The sequence below is a fragment of the Daphnia carinata genome, chromosome 2 (genome assembly GCF_022539665.2).
Source record: "Daphnia carinata strain CSIRO-1 chromosome 2, CSIRO_AGI_Dcar_HiC_V3, whole genome shotgun sequence".
In the NCBI taxonomy this organism is placed as follows: Eukaryota; Metazoa; Arthropoda; class Branchiopoda; order Diplostraca; family Daphniidae; genus Daphnia; species Daphnia carinata.
The window spans coordinates 5128354-5149156 of record NC_081332.1 but is presented as its reverse complement, the minus strand read 5'-3'; the positions used below and the strand labels follow the sequence as shown (position 1 = coordinate 5149156).

The following is a 20803-nucleotide window of genomic DNA, read 5'->3' as shown; positions in this document are numbered from 1 at the left end:
TTTTGAAAATATTTTTTACAATGCTACCCAGTGCGTAATCTTATCAAAAATTTTGTCGTGCTCATTAATACAAATTGACGTCTTTCTGAAGCCAATTGATTTTAAAAGATGAATTTCGGAAATCATGGTAAGGTTTTTGATAATTTTTTTCCGATCTTGATCGTTTAGAAATCCCTGACACATAGTGTATTAAATACCCAAGAATTATCAGTCCCTCAATATTGAAAGAAACGAAGGATTGTATTCGAAAATGTAAAAATTGCTGCCAATTTGCTTCGCATTTTGACAACGTCGCTCCACATGCCTTTTACTATTAAGCGTAGTCTGCTTACCAGTGAACCAAAATTCAGGTTGCTGACGTAAGAAACGCTGCGCCGGCTTTACGTTTTATTTGGATAATTTCCTTCTACTTTTCATTCGCCCGAAATCGTTAGGTAATTTTTCCATTATGTATTTCTTATTTAAAGCCAAAATTTTTTTAGTAAAGGCAAAAATGAAATGTATAATTCTGATGCATGTGTCTCACTTCCAACATCCAGGCTGCCATCGTAAAAATGCCCTTATTTTGTCGGTACTACGGTCAAAAGTATCCAGAAGTTGACGATGTAGTTATGGTGAATGTGAGATCCATAGCTGAAATGGGAGCTTATGTGCACTTGTTAGAGTACAACAATATTGAGGGCATGATCTTGCTCTCTGAGTTGTCCCGAAGACGTATTCGCTCCATTAATAAGCTAATCAGAGTTGGCAAAACAGAACCAGTTGTAGTTATCAGGGTGGACAAGGAGAAAGGTTTGTTCTATTAAAATTTTTTTTTTTCTCTAAGTAAAGAAGTTTTCATTTTTGGTTAAGGTTACATAGATCTGTCAAAAAGACGAGTAAGCCCTGAGGATGTAGACAAGTGCTTGGAAAAGTATTCAAAAGCCAAGGCTGTAAACTCTATATTGCGACATGTGGCTGAACTTTTGAAGTACCAGACTGATGAGGAATTGGAAGACCTTTACAGAAAAACAGCATGGCTTTTTGAGGAGAAGTCCAAGAAGCAATCATCCTCTTATGATGTTTTCAAGCAAGCTGTCAAGTAAGAGTCAAAATTTTTCTTGTATTCACCACCAGTTGTTAAATTACTACATGTTAAAGTTTGGCACAATTTGTTCCTGTGCTGCTCCTATGCAAGTCCTTCCATGCGGTTTAAGGGCCGATTTCTAAAAATTTCAGATCGTAACATTAATTTATTTTGAATTTAGTGATCCTTCTCTTCTCGACGAATGCGGTCTGGACGACAACACCAAAGAGACGCTTTTGGGTATTATTAGGCGGAAGCTGACTCAACAGGCCGTGAAAATCCGCGCCGACATCGAGGTAGCCTGCTATGGCTACGAGGGAATTGGTGCCGTGAAAAAAGCCTTAAAGGCTGGTATCGCCTGCTCTACCGAAGAGATCCCTATCAAAATTAACTTGATTGCACCTCCACTTTACGTCATGACGACACAGACGCCCGAACGTCAAGATGGACTCAAGGGTCTAGAAGCAGCCATCGAAAAAGTGAAAGAGCTGATTGTCAGTCTTGGAGGCGTTTTCAATATACAAATGGCTGTAAGTTTGTCTGTACAAATAGTATAATCAGAGGTCTAATGCTTGTTTTCCTCCCTCCAGCCCAAAGTTGTTACTGCGATGGATGAGGCTGAGTTGGCGCGTCAAATGGAGAAAGCTGAGTTGGAAAATGCTGAAATTGCAGGTAATAACGTGGAAGCGGTATTTTCAATTGCCATTGGAATTAATCTGGTTTGCTTTCTTTTCTCAACAGGTGACGATGATCAATCTGATATGGAAGCCGAGGGAGCTGGAGCAAACGAAGCTGGGAGTGGGGAAGAAGGCGGAGAGGAAGGCGAAGCAGAAGAGGAGGAATAAAATGTGTACCGCAAACTTATTTTTACAGACAAGGGAAGTTTGCACTTATGTTGCTCCTCCAATCCGATTACACATCTTGAAAAAAAAAGTAATTCTTTTTATCCCAATACCTGAATCGTATTATGATTTTTCCAATATGGTCACCCTTGGCAGCATATTGGCCAGCTTGTTCAGCCTGGTCAATTTCGAACACACGCTCGATGACTGGTTGCAGTTGGCCCTTGTTGACTAGATTTGAGATTTCTTCCAAAATAGACTTGGATATTACTGTAGAGCCACAGATAGAATCCTGCATATTTAAAAACAGATTAACTAAGAAATGTCTAATGTGGAATGGGATAACTTTTTGGAAGGCGGACTAACCTTGAGAAATTTAAGTCGTATTCGGAGCCACACGGAGTACAAGGATCCGTAAATCAAACCATACTTGTCAGATGCAGGCGGAGAGGCGACTGTTGATACTACAAGCCCTCCATCACGGCAGAGCGAACGGCACGAATCGTGCAAAATCGAGCCAACGGTATTGAGCACAAGATCAAACTTTGAGCAAGACAACAGCAGTGTGTCGAAATCTACATGCTGGCCATCATGAAGAATCAAATCATCTATACCCAGTTGTTGGGCCGTAATCATTCCTCGTGAGCTCACAGTGGCAGTTACATGACCGCCCCAGGCTTTTACCAGCTGTGCGGCGATACACCCTACTGGATTGTCAACGCTGTGAATCAGTACCCTATTTTTGTGCAAACAGGATTGTGAGACCTTTCCTTTATGAGGGTTGTTGGAATCAAACATTCATTACCGTTTTCCCGGAGTAGTGAGTTCATTGAAAGAAGCCTGATGGACGAGCGCATTCCAAACCACTGATGCTGAATACGGCAAAGAGGCGGCTGCTTCATAAGACAACTTTCTTGGTTTTTTGGCCACCCATTGAGCAGGTATAAGAACGCATTCGGAAGCTGTTCCGCAGGCGTAATAAGGTACTGCGGCGTAAACTTCGTCCCCAACATCCAAATGCTGCACTTTTGTTCCTATTTCAATAATTCTTCCGGAGCATTCTCTCCCTAGAACAAACGGAAAGAGCAAGATCTTTCCATGTGTCTTAAATTGCACCAAAAATAGCAAGACAAAATGAGTGAACTTTAAAGAAAAGAAAAACAAAACAATTATAGCAAACATATTTCTAGTACTTTATGATAATGATGATACTGATTTCTAATCACTCTGCCATATCCAAAGGTAATTTTGATGTCCATAGGGTCTATGGAAGCAGCTTTAACTTGGATTAGCACATCTTCTGTCCCACAGCTGCTGGGAGCTACCATGTCATCAACCATTGCAATAGACTCTGGTGCACCAGCATATGAGTTGCACACTAAAGCCCTCATGTATGTTAGAGGTTTGACATTTTGTTTGATTTGTATCCCAATGATGAATCCAATGGCAACTCCAGAAATAAGAAAATAGATGTGGCTTTGATCAACTGCAGACAGAAGTTTTTGAAAAATTTGATAACTAAGCACAGTTTGCATCTGGGAGCATTTCTGTTGAACAATAATAACCACATTTTCAAAGGAATGGCCCAATTCACTGTAGTGGACCGAAAGAGATTGCTGAAAACTATTGATGCATGAGCGGCAATTCCCTGAAAACCAACTCCACTGCCAACTTATCCAGGTATGAAAAGGAATTCCTCCATCTCTGGGTCCCAATAGATTGGAAAAGGCTGAATTGCTATGGTTTGTAACATAGCTTAAGGCATTTCTCGCCAATCTTGTACTGCTCTCAATGTAAGGTGAAATGGTGTGCTAGGCGATAAAGACTTCTAGCTTGTCTTTAGCATGAGGTCATATCATTGAATAAATTTACCTGTAAATAATCGACTAGCTCACTTATTTGAAATGTGAGCCGATCCATGCTTCGTAAGTTTCCCTTGCCTCACTAGTAGGACATTAAAGTTGAGAGAAGTAATTTCGTAAACATTTTTCGTAAATTTTCGAAGCAAAACAAATGACAAAAAATAATTTGGTACAGTAAACATATGATAACTTTTAAATCGATTTCAAAGATCGATACATACAATTAATCGATCAAATACTATGCAAATTATCCAGGCTCTCTACAAATTTGTTAACACGATGACTGATTTAGGTCGGGTAACATGTTGTATTGTTTTATCCGTCCAAACTAGTCGATTATTCTTGCTTAACTAGGAAAACTGATATGAAACTCAAACATGGTAGGTCAAATTTTGCGTGCTTCATGATCTTTGCAGTACACATACTTCTGCCTTTTAACATTCACTGAGGTGAAATAGCATTTTGCCGCCATTTTTTCTCCCCAGCAATGAAGATACTCAATGGTAAAAAGGGTGTCATTAAGCATGTCCTAATATAATACTAGACCAGTGATATTATGGTGAAGATGAAAAAATATTATACGAAATCCGTACAGAAATCGGATGACTTTTTCCGCGCCACTTCTGTAAATGGTTACAAAACATATTTAAAAAAGGGTATTAGTAAAATGATTTTACCAGCTAGAAAAAAACTACCAAGGCAAACATCATGCTAAACGAGTTTTTATCACGGGTTTGGCTTAGTTTATTCGCGGATAAAAGCCACAAACTTTCAGTAACAAGAGAACCAAAAGAAAAGCCATAGAACTGTGAGATTGTCTCGATCTAAAAACAATGCCAGGATTCATTATAAAATTAAACTCGAGTACGTCTTGGCAACAACGGTATGAAAAGGCAGCTGACCATCTCTCTAAATAGGCAGGTGGATCAATAAGCGGATCAATGTTTTAACATATAGCTATGTATCTTGCAATATTAGTGTTCATAATATATTTAAAAGTGGAATTAAACGACAGATGCAAGAAGCACAAGGGAACGTACAAGGGAGGCCAAGGCCCGTATACGGTAGATGGTTTCAAAAGCGAATTGGCACCGTTGCTGTCCTACGAACTTACGAGTGGCTTTGTGTGTGATCATCGTGTAGAATCTACTTTGCAGCAGGTACGGCCTCGATTTTCACATTGGAATTTACTTAAAAACATTTCGTGAATTTATAAGTCGGTCGTGTTTAGTAAGAGTGGAAAGGGCAATAAGGTAGTCGGAATGAACATTGTAGTTTTCAATCCAACAGTTAATATATTTTGTGTCTCGTATCCAACGAGGGCTCACAAGGGCTTATAGAAACGGGCGCGGGCGACGATTGTTGCCGGCGTCCCCCTTCTTTCTTTTTCCAGCAAAGATGGCGTCTAGAAGCCACATGGCCTATCCTTTGTATTGTTCTTGATGTCCAAAAAGCGATTGAAGAATATTGATTAAGGTTTCATGAAAGTCAGCCTTCATCAATCCGCATTTCATTTCAAATTCATACTTTTGTTGTTAACTATGGACGTCTATGTTTGTGCAAACAATTTGGGTCTTTATACTAACGTCGTACTTCAATGATCGATTATTTATGTTGCTAAATTGCTCTTAAATTGCGAAATTCTGTACACGAGAAGCAGTTTGTAGTAATAAGGACAAGACTGTGAAAAGATTGTGACTGGTAATTATAACTAAATGTTTTCTTATTATTCTTGCAGAATTTCTGTACATAGTTGTGTGTACATACAAATCGGTAATTGGTTTGGGGCACAACAGTACTAAACCAGTGGCAAACTTGTACGAATGAGAATGAGTTCAACAGCCAAGAAAGGGGACAAAGGGAAGTCCTCCACCAATCCTTCCCTTCCTTTATCTAAGGACACAGCATCCTCTTCCACCAAAACGGCTAATTCCAAGGTTGGAGAAGCTAAAAATGATTCCAGCAAAGCAGTTGAGCAAATCAATCCCAAGCTTCTGGTAAGTTTAAAAGAGTCCAATTTCACTTTCAGATTGTTGTATAGTTCACCGTAATATGCTCTTTGTTTAGCCCACTGCTGAGCAACTTCGTCTAGCTCAGATGATCAGTGACAGCAAGAGGGATGATCCAGAACTTCCAGAAAAAGTCAACAAGGTATTGATTCATGTTGTAATATTTTTTAACTCTGTTAAAAATTATGCATTTTTAGCTGGTTGAGTTAACCAATTGCAGTGCTGATGCAGCAATTATTGCGCTTCATGATTCGAACAACGATTTGGACCATGCCATAGCAGCCCTCCTTGATGGAGAAACCGAAGTATAACCTCTTAGCTGTGTGCATAATTTGAACTTCTAATTAATGAATTTTGTGTTTACTTAGGGTGACTGGGAGGTATCAGGGAAGAAGAAAAAACCCAAGCAGTCAGCTCAACAGCATGGTCCAGCAGGTGGTGATGGAGCTGATGTTGGCACTGGAACAGGAGCCGGACGTGGAAGAGATCGCGAGAGGGACAGGCCTCGAAGCAGCCGTGGTGGTCCACCTAGGCTACGAGGTCGTGGCCGTGGTCGTGATAACAAGGAAAATGTTGAAGATGGCGAAGGAGAACATTTCGGTGGATCTCGTGGAAGAGGATCTCGTAGCGGCCCACGCATGTCAAATGGACCCGGAAGAGAAGGATCTAGCGGCCGAGGAAGTGGTGGTGGTCGAGGCGGTCGAGGGGGATACCGACGAGGACAACGCGGCCCAGCTCCCGTCACCGAAACATGGGAAGAAGGTGCCGATTATTCCTCCATGACAAACGTAGAGCCTTGGGGAGTTGACTTTCCATCCGCTGAAGATTGGGATAATGAAGAATATATCGGTTCACTGGTTGAAACGAAGGTGTTTACACCGTCTCAGTCTGCAGCTGTAAATGTTCCTGTGCCAGCAGCGCCTATTCCTGAACCTGCGCTGCTAACAAATGGTTCACCATCGATTTCTAATGGCGGTGGCGGAGGCAACAGTAGCAGCAGCAGCAGCCATGTAGAACCTGCTGTTCCTGTTCCCCCCCCTCCTCCTCAGGTTCACTACTCCACCATGAACAACAGCGCGCAACAAGGCATCGACTTGAACGCTTTACTTCAAAAGACGTCAGGCGTAACTGTGGCCGGGTCATCAATGCAGCAACAATTCCTCCAGTATAGCCAACAAGCAACTGATGCACTCAAAGCCGCAATGGGTGTCGGTGGGCCTTCCGCCAGCGTAAAATCTGCCAAGCCATTGCGAGCCAAAATCCCACCACCTTCTAAGGTATGTTAATTCTTTTCTCGGAGTTTTTACTATTGTTCACCTAGCAACTTTAGTCATGTCTTTTTTTTTGTTCTTTTAGATTCCTCTGTCAGCGGTTGAAATGCCAGACGATCCCATTGTTTCCGGGCTGGATGTAAAATTTGGAACGCTTGATTTTGGAGTCGAACCTTCCGGTTTCGACATGAACGTTGATGTTGCTATGACGCCCTCGTCCACTGCAAACGTTAACATGGGGAAGCAGTCGGATCACTCTCATCAACAACACCAACAACACCAGCAGCAGCAGCAACAACAGCAGCAGCAACAACAACAGCAACAACAACAATCGCAGCATGGACTAATGTCAAAAATTGAACAGCAGTACGCTAGTAGTGCTCCAACTCCACAGCCACCTGCGCCTTCAACATTGCCCAAACCCGATTCTTCGCTTGGTGGGTTTTCCGCATCGTCGGCCTCGGCTTCACAGCAATCCATGGCTACGACATCCACTCAGGTTAAATCGACCAATAGTCCGGCGTCGTATCCATACGGCACAACGTATGCGCCTCCAGGCGTCAACAGTGCTTCTACTCAGGCAACGTCTACGGGTGTCTCTCAGCCTGCTGGTGCTTATCCGACCAATAGTCAGACTAGTACGGAATTCGATTCGCCTCTAGCTTACTACGTTATTGTTAATAAATTTATCTTTCTAGGCGGTGTGTACAGTAACAATTCGTCCAACTCGGGATATCAAGGTGCTAGCAGTCAAACAGCTTACGGTTCGTATGCCCAACAACAGCAGCAACAACAACAGCAGCAGCAGCAACAACAACAACAACAACCTAGTTACCAAACTTACAACAACAAAATGAATTCCGCCAGTAGCATGAATGACGCATCAAGCTCAGTGTCTTCTCTCAGAGGAGATATGCCTAATGCCACGGCAGCATCGACCTCAAGACAACCTAACGCAGCAACGTCTGTAGCTACTGCGAGCAACAAGCAAGCTGGCACAACGCTTGCAGCTAGCGGCTCAGGACTGCCCAACATGCCGCCTGGTGTGCCCATGATTGGTCCCGGTAGCTTCATCATGGGTCAGGCACCCGGCTTGCCCTATTACGCTGCTGCCGCTGCTGCTGGTATCCAGCAGCACCCAGTGTACAGTCTAGAGGATATGCAGTACAGGTATCCACACCTAGCTGCGGCGGGGTATTACGATATGGGCTATCAGTCGCCTACCAGTTTGGGTGGTGGCCGTGATGGAACTCTGGCCTCGTTGGCTTACGCTACCGGAACCGATGCCAAGTTTTCGCGCAATGAAAATAACTCTCCAGTTCCTACCTCGCTATCTCAGGTCAGTTTTAAATCAATTTATTTGTTAACGCTAGCTTATTCTCTGATCTAGTTTTTTTTTAAATTATAATTATTACTATTTTTTTTTATCGCTTTTAGAATGCTGCTCAAAGTCATGGCGGAGCGTTTATTACACCGGCCGCCGCAGCTGCAACTCCGCTTACTCCGGCCTACGCTTACTACTACAGTGGTGGCGTAATGCCCGGTGGTTACCAGTTTGGTGCTCCCGCAGCCTTGTATCCGGTTTCAGCGGCCACTTCGGGTCACGCTGCAAGCGGCGCAGCTCAATACGGCAAAGGAGGTTTAAGCGGAAGTGGTACTGGTGCTGCCCAGTCAGGTCAATCGTCGGGTGGTGTAAATGCTGGAGGTCCGTCAAATGCCACGGCCTCTGGATACGCCAGCTACGGTTCGAGCTACGAAGATTTTTCCAAAGCGGTTTACAATTCCGTAAGCGTTGGCAGTGCAGCTGCTCAGACGGCAAAGATCGGTGGAGTCGGTGCTTCGACAGGCCCCTCCGTTGGTGCCGCTGGATCCGCTGACTTGGGACCCAATGTCTACGGCAAGACTCATAATCAACTCGGAAAAATCAGTGTAAGTGCATGGTCATTTCTATTTTTTAAATATTTTAAAAGATGTTTACCCCATACTTTATATTTGATAGACGTACGATAAAACTGGAGGATTCCATACGGGTACACCACCTCCTTATGGCATGGCCGGAAACGCTAGTGCAGCTCCGTTGGGTGTAGGTGTCAGTGTAGGAGTGGGTGTTGGAGGTCCGTCACCATATGGAGCTCAGCACATGTTTATCCCGACACTCGCGCCTCATCAATCTCAGCATTCGCACATGATGCATCAGCAACTTCATCAGGTAGTTATTTTTCTATCACAACTCGTCGCGCTTTTTATGACATTAAAATGCTTTTATTACATTGGTTAAACTTTTATTTTTCGTTATTTAATTTCGAAAGGACTCTACCAGTGGACCCGGACAGCGTTCTCAAAGCGGCGGCCAACAGAACAAACAAGGATCGAAGCCGACCTACGGAGGATCTTATTGGGGCTCGAACTAAACGCATTTTAAACCGAGAGAGAAATCATGGGAGAAAACAAAGTATTACCGACTCTCTAATTGTTCAGTTTCTTGTCGAGACTACAGATTCCTTTCTCTTCTGTCTTGTTTTTCAAGGGTTACGATTGCACCAGTTGATTTGGGATGAATTTGAGCCCACTTGGAGGAATACTTTTTTATGTTTTTTTTTTGTTTTAGGTTAGTGAACCAATTTGATGTCGTTTTCTTCCTTTCCCTCCGCTCGTAAAGTAAATATCGTGCGAAATCCCCACGAAAAGGAGAAAAAAAATAAAAATGTTCTTTTCCAAAACGAAAATCTATTTCTTTTTTTAAGACACCTTTTTAAGACTGACGTTTATTCATGACTTTGAAGGAGTGCTGATTGTATGGTTTTCGTTCTTGATAATCTTTTCTTGTCTTCTTCAATGTCTACTCGACAACTTGTAGAATGTGGAAACGAAGTCTTGTCCTCATTTGTGTTTCATGTAGACGGCGGTATATTCGAACTACAGATTTCAATTTCGCTGCTCTCTCACATGTTCTTATGTAATTTCCTAATAATCACACAAATAAAGAGCCAGGTGGCCGCAATGCATGTTTGATGAGGTTGTACTTATATTAAGATCTTATATGATTCTGATTCAAATTTAACAAGGAACACGAAAATGAAATTTGTTTTTACGTAGAGTTTATAGTTTTTGAGTAATCTAAAACAAAATTAGGTGCAAATCGAATCCATTACTAGCGCGCCAGTACGCTACAGCGCTAGCGTAGCGATTTTTAATAGGACAAAATTTTAAGCCCGAGAAAATAAGCCCAACTTGTAGTTTTTTACGGTTAATTCAAAATCTATAAGCCCAATACAAAAGTATACCCGATTTTCGTGATCAGCAATCAATTTCGAATCAAAATAATGTATTTTTAACCAAATCTAGAATTTGAAGAAAATTGAAAAAGTAAGAAGGCCCTTCCTACTTTTTCATTTTCGGCCAAATTTCAAATTTGGCTTAAATACGTGATTTCGATGCGGAATGCTCATCACGAATATAAGGTTTATTTTTTAATTGGCCTTACAGTTTTTGAATTAAACAAAAAAAACAAAAAAGTCGGGCTTATTTTGTCGGGCTTAAAATTTTTATCTTATATTAAGATTTTATATTGCACTACGTTTTGATTTCTTTGAGGCATCTTTTTAAGTCAGAAGATGTACAATTTTCACTTAATTTTTATTGTTCCTTCAACACGTGATGAGCTCAGGAAAAAAAAACGAGGGGAAACGGTGCGCGCAATTCTTTTTACACAAGGGACAACCCACTTTTTGAAATAGAATGAGAAACAAGATGTATTTACAATTTTGAATGGTCACACTATGAACAGTGCCCATTTCCGCTGTACACTCAATCAGGAGGACATTGCCGAAAAAGGAAAAAAAAAAAAAAAAAAAAGAAAAACAAGAGCCACGACTCGTCGGTCAAAGAGGTTGAGAAAGAGCAGGCCAAGGACTCTTGAACGATCACCTTTTGGAATAACAAGCCCTCCTGGTATGGCAGTCGTCGAAATGATCATTCAAAGTAGTCATGGCAGTCTATGAGTGATGTTTTCAATAAAAGCCGAAAAATGGTTCGAACTTCATTCACAGACTCGGTCACAGGCCAGTCGATCACACTGTTTTTGTGCCACTGTTATTGTTTGTAATGTTTTTGCTTACGTCGCTAATCGGAATCCGAGCCGACTGTGGCTTTCCTTCTCTTCTTGGCCGTCCGCTGCTTAATGATGACCTCTTCTTCACTGCTCTCTTCTTCGCTCTCTTCCTTGTTCGATTGCTTGCTGTTGCGGTTCGAATTATTGGTCGTCAATCGATTGCCGGTTCGTTTGCTTCCCCGTCCGGCGGGTCGCCGACTACCACTACTCACTTCCGGCTCGTCATTCGTGTCCAGCAGAGAGAACAGGTCACTGAACTTCTTCTTTTGCGAGTCATTACAGACTTGCTGCACCTGTTGTAACGCCTGTTGCATGCTCTCGTGGGCAAAGACTTTGATCTCGGCCGGCTGTTGCTTGCCATCTAAATTCAATAACAACGAGATTAAAATCAAGACAAATATTGTAATGTTAGTAAAACCTACTTTTTGTTTGCAAATTGGCCGTCAAGCATGTTCTCAGTATTTCCATGTGCGTCATTATCAACTCAATAGACGAATCGATGCCAGAACCAGGGGTGGGTGTAACTTTGAAACCCGTTGCAGCCGAAAGCGAGTTCATAGTTGTCCTTTTCCGCTTTCCCGGCGAACTGCTTGTCGAAAGACCCCCAGGTAACGAATTCATGTTGAGCGCCGAGTTGAACTGGTTAGCTAATATCGGTGCCAGATTTGTTGATGATTCCATAGACCAGTGAGAAAGCAAAGCAGAGACAAAGCTCTCGATTGGGCAATTCAGCAATGCCTTCATAAGGTCATTATTGGGCCGTTCGTGTTTGATCATTGCCAGAAGCGCTGTGAGCGCTTCGCAATGCTGGCCTTCCTTAAGCTTGGGTAGCAGTGAAAGCAGTAGTGATAGAGGTATGCTGTGGGCCGCCACCAGCTGCCACAAGGCCATCTGTTCGAATGTTTCCCACTCGAGGCTAGATGCTGTGGATAACAATAACTTCATAAAAAGCACCAGGTGTAAATTGAATGCCGATTAGACTTACCCAGAAGTTCGATGACGGATGGGTCTCTGTCGAAAAGGACCAGGGCTCCATGTAAGCACTGCACCACAAGTTGGTAGAGCTGCGTACCGTCAATATTCGATACGTATAGATGAAGAAGTTCACTGTTGTTGCGACTCTCATCGGGAAACTTTTGAAACACGTCAACTGCCATGTAGCAGAGTAGGTTGACGTCATCATCAGCACAGATCTTTAAATCCTCCAGTAAGCAGTGAGCCACTTCCATATCACGAGCCTGGCAGACTTCTCGGTAGGAAGCAAACTTGGATTCACTGGCTTTGCTGTAGTACGAAAACGCGTTTAGTATTTTCTTAGAAACAGGAAAATATCGTGAGCAAACTTGTATACCTTGCTCTTAAAAAATATAGAAGAAAGTAACCCATCTTCGGCTGGAGCTTGTAAAGCTCGACCAGCAGTTCTGCTATAGGAGACCGACTCTTAGAATCATCATCAACCATTTCAGCAAACGAACGGAGTAGGACGAAAAGGGGACGTGATATGCTTTCTTCCATGGCTCTGAAAGATGTACGGAAATTAATGCAACGACGTGATAATATGAATACAATGTTCTAACTTACTCTGGGTTTATCTGATGCCCTGTGAGTAAGGGCGTTGTACTCAGGTCGTGCAAGAATATGGCATGCAGACACTGGACCAACATTTGAGCTTGCTCGCTTTCAAGGGGATCTTGAGAAATAGACTGGACCAGATTCTCCACAGCAGAACATCTATAATCATTTTAAATAAATGTGCGTAAAAAATATAAGTGGTAAAGCCATAAATGATCGAATGAAATTTGTACCGTGCTTCGATATCCGATTCAGAGATAAGCATTTCGACGTAGACACGCACGTCTCCGTCGAGTTGAGCCACAGTGTTGGAAATTTCCAGTAGTTGAGGAGGAATTGTTCGCACGGAGTTTGCGGTCATCTTGCCTCTCATCTTTATTTTGGTGGCTGCAGAAGGGCCAAGAAAACAATGAATAGTAACATTTTTGATTTGGCAACATAAGCGTAATGCCGTGGTATATACCGATCGGAATGTCATCCTGGTCCTCGTCATCGCTGAAGACTGGTTCGTGGGTAGTTTCGGAAGCCGGAATGAGGGAGGGAGGTGCCAGAACAGATTCACTACTACTACTGATGATAATGCTTTCACCGTCAATCTCTTTAAAATCCTCGGATTTCACTCCGTCTATTGTTGGCGGACTGCTGTTCTGTGTTGCTCGGCAGAACTCGGGAAATGATTCTTGAATGAGAAGTTGCAGCTCCTTGTCCAGCTTTGGGTTGGTCATCAATGGCGAGAGCGAGGGTAGCACACGTTTTTCCAATATCTGGCGCAACGATGTCAAAATACCCAGCCGGACTTGGTTCGCCATCGGTGGATAGAAATTTGGAATTATCTAAATAAACAGAAAAGTGTTTAGTTTGGTGCGATAGAATGTTTTTGGAATATAGCGCCGACAACATACTCTACACAGAAAATCCAACAATGTAGCCGTTATGGCTGGATGAGGTCTCATCGAATGGTACATGACTAATATGGCGGGTTCTAGAAATTAATTGCGTGAGGAAATGCGACAAACATGGATTGCTATACTGGGAACTACCTATATTCATAATGTTATCACGTTCAGCATCATAAAACAGCCAGTCGTAAAACAAAGCCATTTTGGCGTTGGAGGCTGCCACCGGGTGAGTGCAAGTTGTAAGGAGCCAACCGAGGATGGCCCAGCGGGGTATTATATCCGAACAGAGGACTTCGTTGGACGGGTGAATCACTCCCACGATGAAGCGAATCAGATCGCACCGTAGTGATTGCGACTCGGGTGTTGAAAGGTACTGGCGCTGAAACCAATCCTGGTATCGTTTCTGATTACCAAATCGAACAGATGTTGTCAAAAAGACCATTTTCTTTTCCATGTCGGGAGTTAGGCGGAGGAACAAAAACCGACGCGACGTCCGAATCTGCATAAGCTGAGACAGGCCCGTAAAGGTTGGCAATAGGGCTTTGGGATTGTGCAGAATGTCCCTCCAAAGAAGCTCAAACTCAGGAACTCGAGCAACATGTTGCAGGAGTCGAACCAAATCTCTTCCAATAGCCATACAATCACTGAATTTTTCGCGCAACAATGAGACGCAAAAATTGATTTCCTTTTGCCGAATGAACGCATGGGTTGGACTGATGTGGTCTTCGATTAATCTGAGGTATGTGTAGACAACAGATGCAATGAGGAATGGAAACTTGTCAAGCCATGCTCTGAAATAAAATAAATTGAATGTTTATGTATCTTGAAAACCAGGATGATAATTTTTACCCTTTACCTTTGATCAATCAACAAATCCATCAAAGTGTCAGCTAACCAAATGTTTCTTGCAGCAACATCCCCACCTGCAATCTGTCTCATTAGATTCCAGATCACCATGTCTGTCCCAGTGACATTAGCCCTCACCAGCTCTTTGATGAGCCACATCAGTTGGCTGCGGACTGAATCCAGTAGCCTAGGAAACCTTTCAACCACAAGTTGGGTCAAATGACTCAGAACAAGGGCTAGGCCATCCCTTGAGACAAATGATAGGTCACGATAGCTCTAAAAAAAGAAAATGATAAAAACAAATGTTTTGAATAAACAGATTAGTAATCTTACCCTTGCAGCATTTTGCTGATCTGTGAGGATCATGTAGACAAGACCAACACACACATCTTCATGAGTTTTTGCATCCTTACACACAGCACTTGTAAGAGCATCATGAGCCTCTTTTTCTGATAAATCGTTTATCAGATTCTGCACGACTCCAAATGTACGATCGCATTTCTATTGAACAGAAAGTAAATTAAATGAGTGAAAAATACAATTTTCACGAGGTAATAGAAATATGAACTCTATAATCGAGATATAAAATACATAGCATGTGATCTTGTGTCCAAAACATAATATCAACTTATTTTAAAAGGTAACTTTGTTTTCCTCTCTATTTCTACAGGTGATTCAAATTTGGCGGCTGGTGACTACTAGCGTCATCTATCGGTGTGTTGATAAAGCTACGCTTGTTTCCGCCCAAGATGGCGGCCACCTAAAAGAGGAGGGCGACGGAGGGCGACAAGACGACGTCAATTGAATTAATTTTTACCTCATCCCAATCATCCCGGCCTTCGACAGAAGTTATGTTGAAGATTCTCGATGCACTGGACCTGACCTGGTCCATCACTATGGGGTACCCGTCGACGGGGCAAAAAAATGAGCGAAATCAGTCTGGAGCCCCCCTTGTGTACTCGTTCACGTCCATTCGCATAATGCGAGTTCAGCTTCGGCTTACTTGGAGAGTAGGCGACTTTGTCGGTTGGGGGAATAGGAAAAGCATAGGGAAAGAAAAAAACGAGCAGAGGAGAGAGGGAGAGGGTGGGCTATAGGGGTTAGGAAGAAAGTGCTGGGCTCCTCATTGTAAGCTCCGCCCCTTCCCAGCGCAATGGATACATGCTAGTGCAGTTGTGGTAGCTGAGTTCGTGGTGGGCCTGCAGAACGATCCAATGTCCAACCTCCAACATCCTGAATAGAAAATTCAGGCCCAAGCAGTTTGTTGCATTAGAGCTATCTGTAATAATCATCAGATTCACGGTTGCTCAGTATGGTCCTAAATCAATTCTTCGCTTGATCTCAAAGACTGGAACAGTTACTTCAAACTAGATGTGCGATTTCATATCAAACGAGTCTAATAGCGTTTTAAAATAGTTTTCCGCTATAAATTAGTGGCGCTGTAATACATCCCCTATTCGTAACAGGCCGAAGGAAAGATGTTCGTTGCTTGTTTAAAAGCGCTAAGTGCTTTTTCTTCAGAAGTAGTGAAAAGGAACAAAAGTTAAGAAGCAAGCAGGTATACAGCAGTACTTGCTGATAGTGGCTCGGTTCTCCCGTAATAAAAAAGTAGCACGAAAGAAGAAAGCACATCAAGAACTTATGACAAAAAGAAAATGAAAACCAGATTGCATAAATTTGTAGGATACCCTCTGGCTATGTTGATTGTATTTTTATAATGCTAGATTTGACTAATGTAATTTCGTATTAAAATACTCGTCAACTGCTTTGAGGAGAGTGAACAACAAATGACGGAATGACCTCATCCAATTTATAAAAATTTGTAAAAAAAAATAGGAAAGGGGTGTTGAAATTTAGGCGCCATTGTATTCCCTAACTGTACTAGTAAGATATATAAGTCACCTTACTAAACAGATATAGTAAGATGAAAGTCACTAAATCCTGTAAGTTTCTTACTTGGCTTGAACCTTTAAAAAATTTCTATCAGTGTATTTATCTTCAAATTTACCATCTGTTTATTTACAGAATTACAGAAGTGTAAACTACCGCGTGAGTTTTTGTAAACGTCATGTGAAGTAGCTCTTTCGGTAACCACTAGATGACGTTGGAGACGATAAAGAAGGTTAATTTAGATAATGATTTTCCAGCAAACTGCATTGGTAAATCACAAAAACAACAAAAAACAAACAGTTAAAATGATCACCTCTAAAATAAACAATAGTTCTAAATTGTTGACAGATCAGCATGACGCAATGAGAATTAGCCAATAGCAAATTACAGCGCAATGTTACATCAGCCTTTAGAGCAACACCATAAAAACGAGGCAATATTCCGTTGGCTACGTCAGTGTGGGATTGTTCCGGTTAGCACGTTGCTGCAGCAGTCTTAAAAAATAAACAATTTAAGTAGCAAACTTTTTTCTACAACCTTTTTCACACAATATGGCGGATGTTGTAGAAGATATGAAAGAACTCGTGATTGGTATTATAACAAATTAAGTCGTTTTGTAGCACTGAACATGGCATGGTAATACGTCGATTTGACTGATCATTTTGTTTCTGATAGGCCCGGGAGAAACTTACACATCAGAAAAAAACGGTAGCGATGAACATGGTAATGGTACGCAAGAAAAACCCTTCAAAACGGTACTTGAAGCTTTACGCCGTGCAGGACAAGAACCTTTCCCCGCTATTTTCGTTGATGGAAAATCAGAAGATAAGGTACACACAGAAAGTACAGAAATGTATTTCTTATGTTCCTAGTTTGCCTAATGTCAGTTGTTAGATTTAACAAATACCATTGATGTTGGTGTCTGTAATACCAAATTATTTAGTGCAAAATTACAAAAAATTTTGGCTTACAGAAGTATGAGCCAGCATCTGCATCGTCTATGAAGAAAATGATTAAGGTGTTCAAAGCAGAGCAAAAGAAAACCAATGAAAAGGCCAAAAAGGAGGCAGAAGATGCAGAGAAAAGGGTGAAGAACTTGGAAGAGGCAAAAAAAATTGTCATTAAAGAAGATTCATCCCTGCCACCTGCTCAATTGGCGAAAATTTCAAAATTAGAGCCCCTGAGAGGTCAACGCGTCAAAGTGTTTGGTTGGGTACATAGACTACGACGTCAAGGTATTCACATTTTTCATTTCATTGTTAAATTAATAATTTAATTAAAGAATATTATAAAAACTACGATCAGGGAAAGCATTGATGTTTATTACTCTCCGTGACGGAACTGGCCTTCTACAGTGCGTCCTGTCAGATCAGCTTTGCCAGACTTTCGATGCAGTTACCCTCAGCACAGGTAGATAGTTTTGTTGGCTAAACACCATCCTGATTTAAATTAATATACATGTTTCTTATTTTGTGAACAGAATCGTCCGTGCAGCTATTCGGCACCCTAAAACTAGTGCCTGAAGGTAAGAGTGCTCCAGGAGGTCACGAATTGAACGTAGACTACTGGAAACTGATTGGATCGGCACCCCCTGGTGGCGCGGAAGCTTTGCTGAACGAGGATGCCCATCCGGACGTTCAGCTCGATCAGAGGCACATGATGATTCGCGGTGAAAACGTAAGATAACTAACTCTATGTTTAAATTTTACTTCAATTTCAGTTTGGTTTATTTTTAGACGTCTAAAGTACTAAGACTTCGTTCTGTTATTACGCAAGCCTTCAGAGATCATTATAGTTCTCGTGGTTACAACGAAGTAGCACCACCTACATTCGTTCAGACTCAAGTAGAAGGTGGTTCGACCTTGTTCGAGCTCAACTATTTTGGGTAATAGAATTAGGACATTACGCGTTATTTGTGCATCTCGTAATTTTCTTTATTGATTAGGGAAAAGGCCTATTTGACGCAGAGTTCTCAGTTGTACTTAGAGACGGCGATTCCTGCTTTAGGTGATGTTTACTGCATTGCCCAGTCTTATCGTGCTGAACAAAGCCGTACGCGTCGCCATCTCTCGGAGTAGGATTTAAATTTTTTTCCCTCTCCTCCTAAACACCAAAATAAGACTGAATGTTGTAACATTCAAACACATTTTTTTTTTAGGTACTCGCATGTCGAGGCTGAATGTCCATTTATCTCATTCGACGACCTTCTTGATCGACTCGAGGACTTGGTAGTTGACGTCAGCGAACGCGTTATGGCGTCACCTTTCGCCAACCTTGTTCTCGAATTGAATCCGAATTTCGTCGTTCCCAAGAAACCTTTTCGACGCATGAACTACTCGGAAGCAATTGTTTACTTGAAAGAAAACGGCATCACTAAAGAAGATGGGTCATTCTACGAATTCGGAGAGGTGATCTTGTGATTATTAGTCTTTCCTTCAACGTTAACAAATTATGAATTTCATTTTAATTTTAGGATATTCCTGAAATGCCGGAGAGAAAAATGACGGACAAAATCAACGAACCTATAATGCTCTGTCGTTTCCCAGCCGGTATCAAGGCCTTTTACATGAAACGGTGCCCGGAAGATCGCCAATTGACTGAATCAGTATGACCTTTTTTTTAGAAAAAGTTTTGAGTTGTTCCGTTATGTAAAGATAAACATTTGTTTTTTAGGTGGATCTGTTAATGCCGGGTGTTGGAGAAATTATTGGTGGTTCCATGCGTACTGATGATCACGATGAGCTAGTTGAAGCCTTCAAAAAGGCTGAAATTGATCCCACTCCGTACTACTGGTATATTGATCAGGTATGTTGATATTCTTTGTGTGTATTATTTAGAGATAAGTTTTACAATTAACGAATTGATTAATGTAATTTAGCGGAGATTCGGAACGAGTCCTCATGGCGGTTACGGTCTTGGCTTGGAGCGTTTTCTTTGCTGGATGCTGAACCGTTTCCACATCCGTGAGGTCTGCCTGTATCCTCGTTTCTTGGACCGCTGCAAGCCGTAAAGTGCATCTTCATTACTTGCTTATAAAGCAGAGGGAGGTGAGGGAATACTTTCAATTGTGCAACCTAAACATAAGCTAAACGTAAACAATAAGCATATAAGATTTTCCCCGTTGGTGATTGAGGATGAGGGGAATCAATGATTTGGAATTACTGATGCGGGAAATACACTCATTCAGCAGGAGTCGTTGCAGCGCAAAATGTTAAGGGAGGGGTGGCGAGACACTGTGGGATTGCTCGAGTGAGTTGTTTCCCTTAGGAGATGGACCCATCCGATCTTTTGATTTCTTATTAGCTGTCCGCTCTGCCCCATCGCAAACGCTTCTTCGCTTCCCAGGACTAGAACAAACAATGCAGTATCATTTTTCATTAATTCTTCTCGGAATTCATATCTATTGCTTGACTTTACCCTATTCTTGAAGTGGCTTGTCTAGCGTTGGTTAAATCGATGCCATGTTCAACAGCCATGTTTTGCTCTGCGGTTGCATGTCGCATTTGAACTAGTCCTTTTAAAAGGCTGCTGAAAAATCCCGGTGGAGTTAAGTGTGGATAGTAGAAATAGAGAGGCGTCGCTAATAGCAAACTTTGCACAAATCGAGCGTCAGTCATTGAAGATGGTATGGTAGATGATGGTTCAATTCTTCTCGCTATTTTTTTTTGTGGGCTCTCCATTTTATTTTAGTAGCAGGAACCACCTGAAAACTTTTTTAAATTGTCTGATGTTTCACAAGCAGCATCGGATACAAACTGAACCTGATTTCTGTCTGTTTCATAGAGCATATGTTCGTGATGTAGGGCGCGCGCAATCTCTTTCGTAGATCCTTCGTCACCAGCTATCGTCATCCCCTCTTCTTTTGTGTGGTGCAATTAATTGTTCGAGAAGAGAATCGTGTTGAGTACGTATCTAAGGGAAGAGAAGTCGTGGCGTGTGCAGTACTATTATACTATCTTAGGGTGTTCTTTTTGTATCTTTAGTTTTTAGTAATTTTACCCATCTGAGATGGGTAGAATTTTCTTGATTCTCGAAATTTTCTTTGTTCTGCTAGGTTATCAGGAAATTGGAGGCAAAAAGTATTTAAACCTAATGATAGTTGGTGCTTGTAAGTCATTTAAAATCAGTATGTGAAATAAGTAAGTAGTTCGTTCCATGCGGGAGGGTTGAACATCTCTTCGATGGCATAGAGGCAAGGTTCTTTTCAAATCCCCTTCTCTACCCCATGCATAAAGCGGCCGAATGAGGCAATTGAAAATTAATCCGTCATTTGAAACTAGAAGGATTTGTTCTCCTTCCCTCTACCAGCGGCATAATAAAGTCCCTTGTCTAGTTCTTATGCTGGCTATGGATTCATTAAGATTTTTATTTTGAGACTTACGGCTTGAAGCATTTATTCGAAGTATATTTAAATTTTCTATTTGTTGAAAATCAA

At 41.8% G+C, this 20803-nt stretch overlaps 5 protein-coding genes across 10 annotated transcripts; 3 read left to right on the top strand and 2 right to left on the bottom strand.

Annotated features, from left to right (window-relative positions):
* The first annotated feature begins 307 nt into the window (after positions 1-307).
* On the top strand, positions 308-2013 carry LOC130686680 (eukaryotic translation initiation factor 2 subunit 1-like). Of its 2 annotated transcripts, XM_059497650.1 has the most exons (6): positions 308-434; positions 540-792; positions 853-1081; positions 1248-1596; positions 1657-1738; positions 1808-2013. In XM_059497650.1, the coding sequence occupies exons 2-6, from the start codon at positions 555-557 to the stop codon at positions 1909-1911; spliced, it is 1002 nt and encodes a 333-aa protein (XP_059353633.1). In that variant the 5' UTR covers positions 308-434; positions 540-554; the 3' UTR covers positions 1912-2013. The 2 variants fall into 2 exon arrangements, with proteins under 2 accessions (XP_059353633.1, XP_057365806.1); XM_057509823.2 differs by lacking the exon at positions 308-434 and having other exon boundaries at positions 516-792.
* Positions 1083-3940, bottom strand: LOC130686606 (reticulon-4-interacting protein 1 homolog, mitochondrial-like). The gene is made up of 6 exons (XM_057509724.2): positions 3781-3940; positions 3102-3719; positions 2714-3012; positions 2275-2644; positions 2022-2200; positions 1083-1205 (listed from the first exon to the last, which is right to left on the bottom strand). Exons 1-6 carry the CDS (start codon positions 3826-3828, stop codon positions 1169-1171), a joined length of 1551 nt encoding a protein of 516 aa, XP_057365707.1. The 5' UTR covers positions 3829-3940; the 3' UTR covers positions 1083-1168.
* On the top strand, positions 2927-20707 carry LOC130686678 (asparagine--tRNA ligase, cytoplasmic-like). Of its 4 annotated transcripts, none has more exons than XM_059497641.1 (12): positions 2927-2938; positions 16862-16959; positions 17044-17198; positions 17342-17603; positions 17674-17778; positions 17849-18045; positions 18105-18253; positions 18314-18442; positions 18527-18776; positions 18842-18973; positions 19042-19173; positions 19247-19560. In XM_059497641.1, the coding sequence occupies exons 2-12, from the start codon at positions 16920-16922 to the stop codon at positions 19376-19378; spliced, it is 1683 nt and encodes a 560-aa protein (XP_059353624.1). In that variant the 5' UTR covers positions 2927-2938; positions 16862-16919; the 3' UTR covers positions 19379-19560. The 4 variants fall into 4 exon arrangements, with proteins under 4 accessions (XP_059353624.1, XP_057365804.1, XP_059353626.1 ...); XM_059497643.1 differs by lacking the exon at positions 2927-2938 and adding an exon at positions 20423-20707 and having other exon boundaries at positions 16840-16959; positions 19247-19415; XM_059497642.1 differs by lacking the exon at positions 2927-2938 and having other exon boundaries at positions 16840-16959; positions 19247-19415; positions 19472-19560.
* LOC130686589 (protein lingerer-like) lies at positions 4901-9776 on the top strand. 2 transcript variants are annotated; one of them, XM_057509707.2, is made up of 11 exons: positions 4901-5023; positions 5509-5767; positions 5838-5921; positions 5977-6084; positions 6148-7056; positions 7136-7688; positions 7749-8389; positions 8488-8979; positions 9050-9259; positions 9360-9502; positions 9578-9776. In XM_057509707.2, the coding sequence occupies exons 2-10, from the start codon at positions 5594-5596 to the stop codon at positions 9459-9461; spliced, it is 3273 nt and encodes a 1090-aa protein (XP_057365690.1). In that variant the 5' UTR covers positions 4901-5023; positions 5509-5593; the 3' UTR covers positions 9462-9502; positions 9578-9776. The 2 variants fall into 2 exon arrangements, with proteins under 2 accessions (XP_057365690.1, XP_057365691.1); XM_057509708.2 differs by lacking the exon at positions 4901-5023 and having other exon boundaries at positions 5470-5767.
* On the bottom strand, positions 11058-15484 carry LOC130686592 (integrator complex subunit 3-like). The gene is made up of 12 exons (XM_057509710.2): positions 15296-15484; positions 14812-14979; positions 14489-14754; positions 13774-14423; positions 13636-13715; positions 13197-13566; positions 12967-13120; positions 12743-12892; positions 12513-12680; positions 12147-12445; positions 11584-12084; positions 11058-11522 (listed from the first exon to the last, which is right to left on the bottom strand). The coding sequence occupies exons 1-12, from the start codon at positions 15368-15370 to the stop codon at positions 11173-11175; spliced, it is 3231 nt and encodes a 1076-aa protein (XP_057365693.1). The 5' UTR covers positions 15371-15484; the 3' UTR covers positions 11058-11172.
* Positions 20708-20803: the final 96 nt, after the last annotated feature.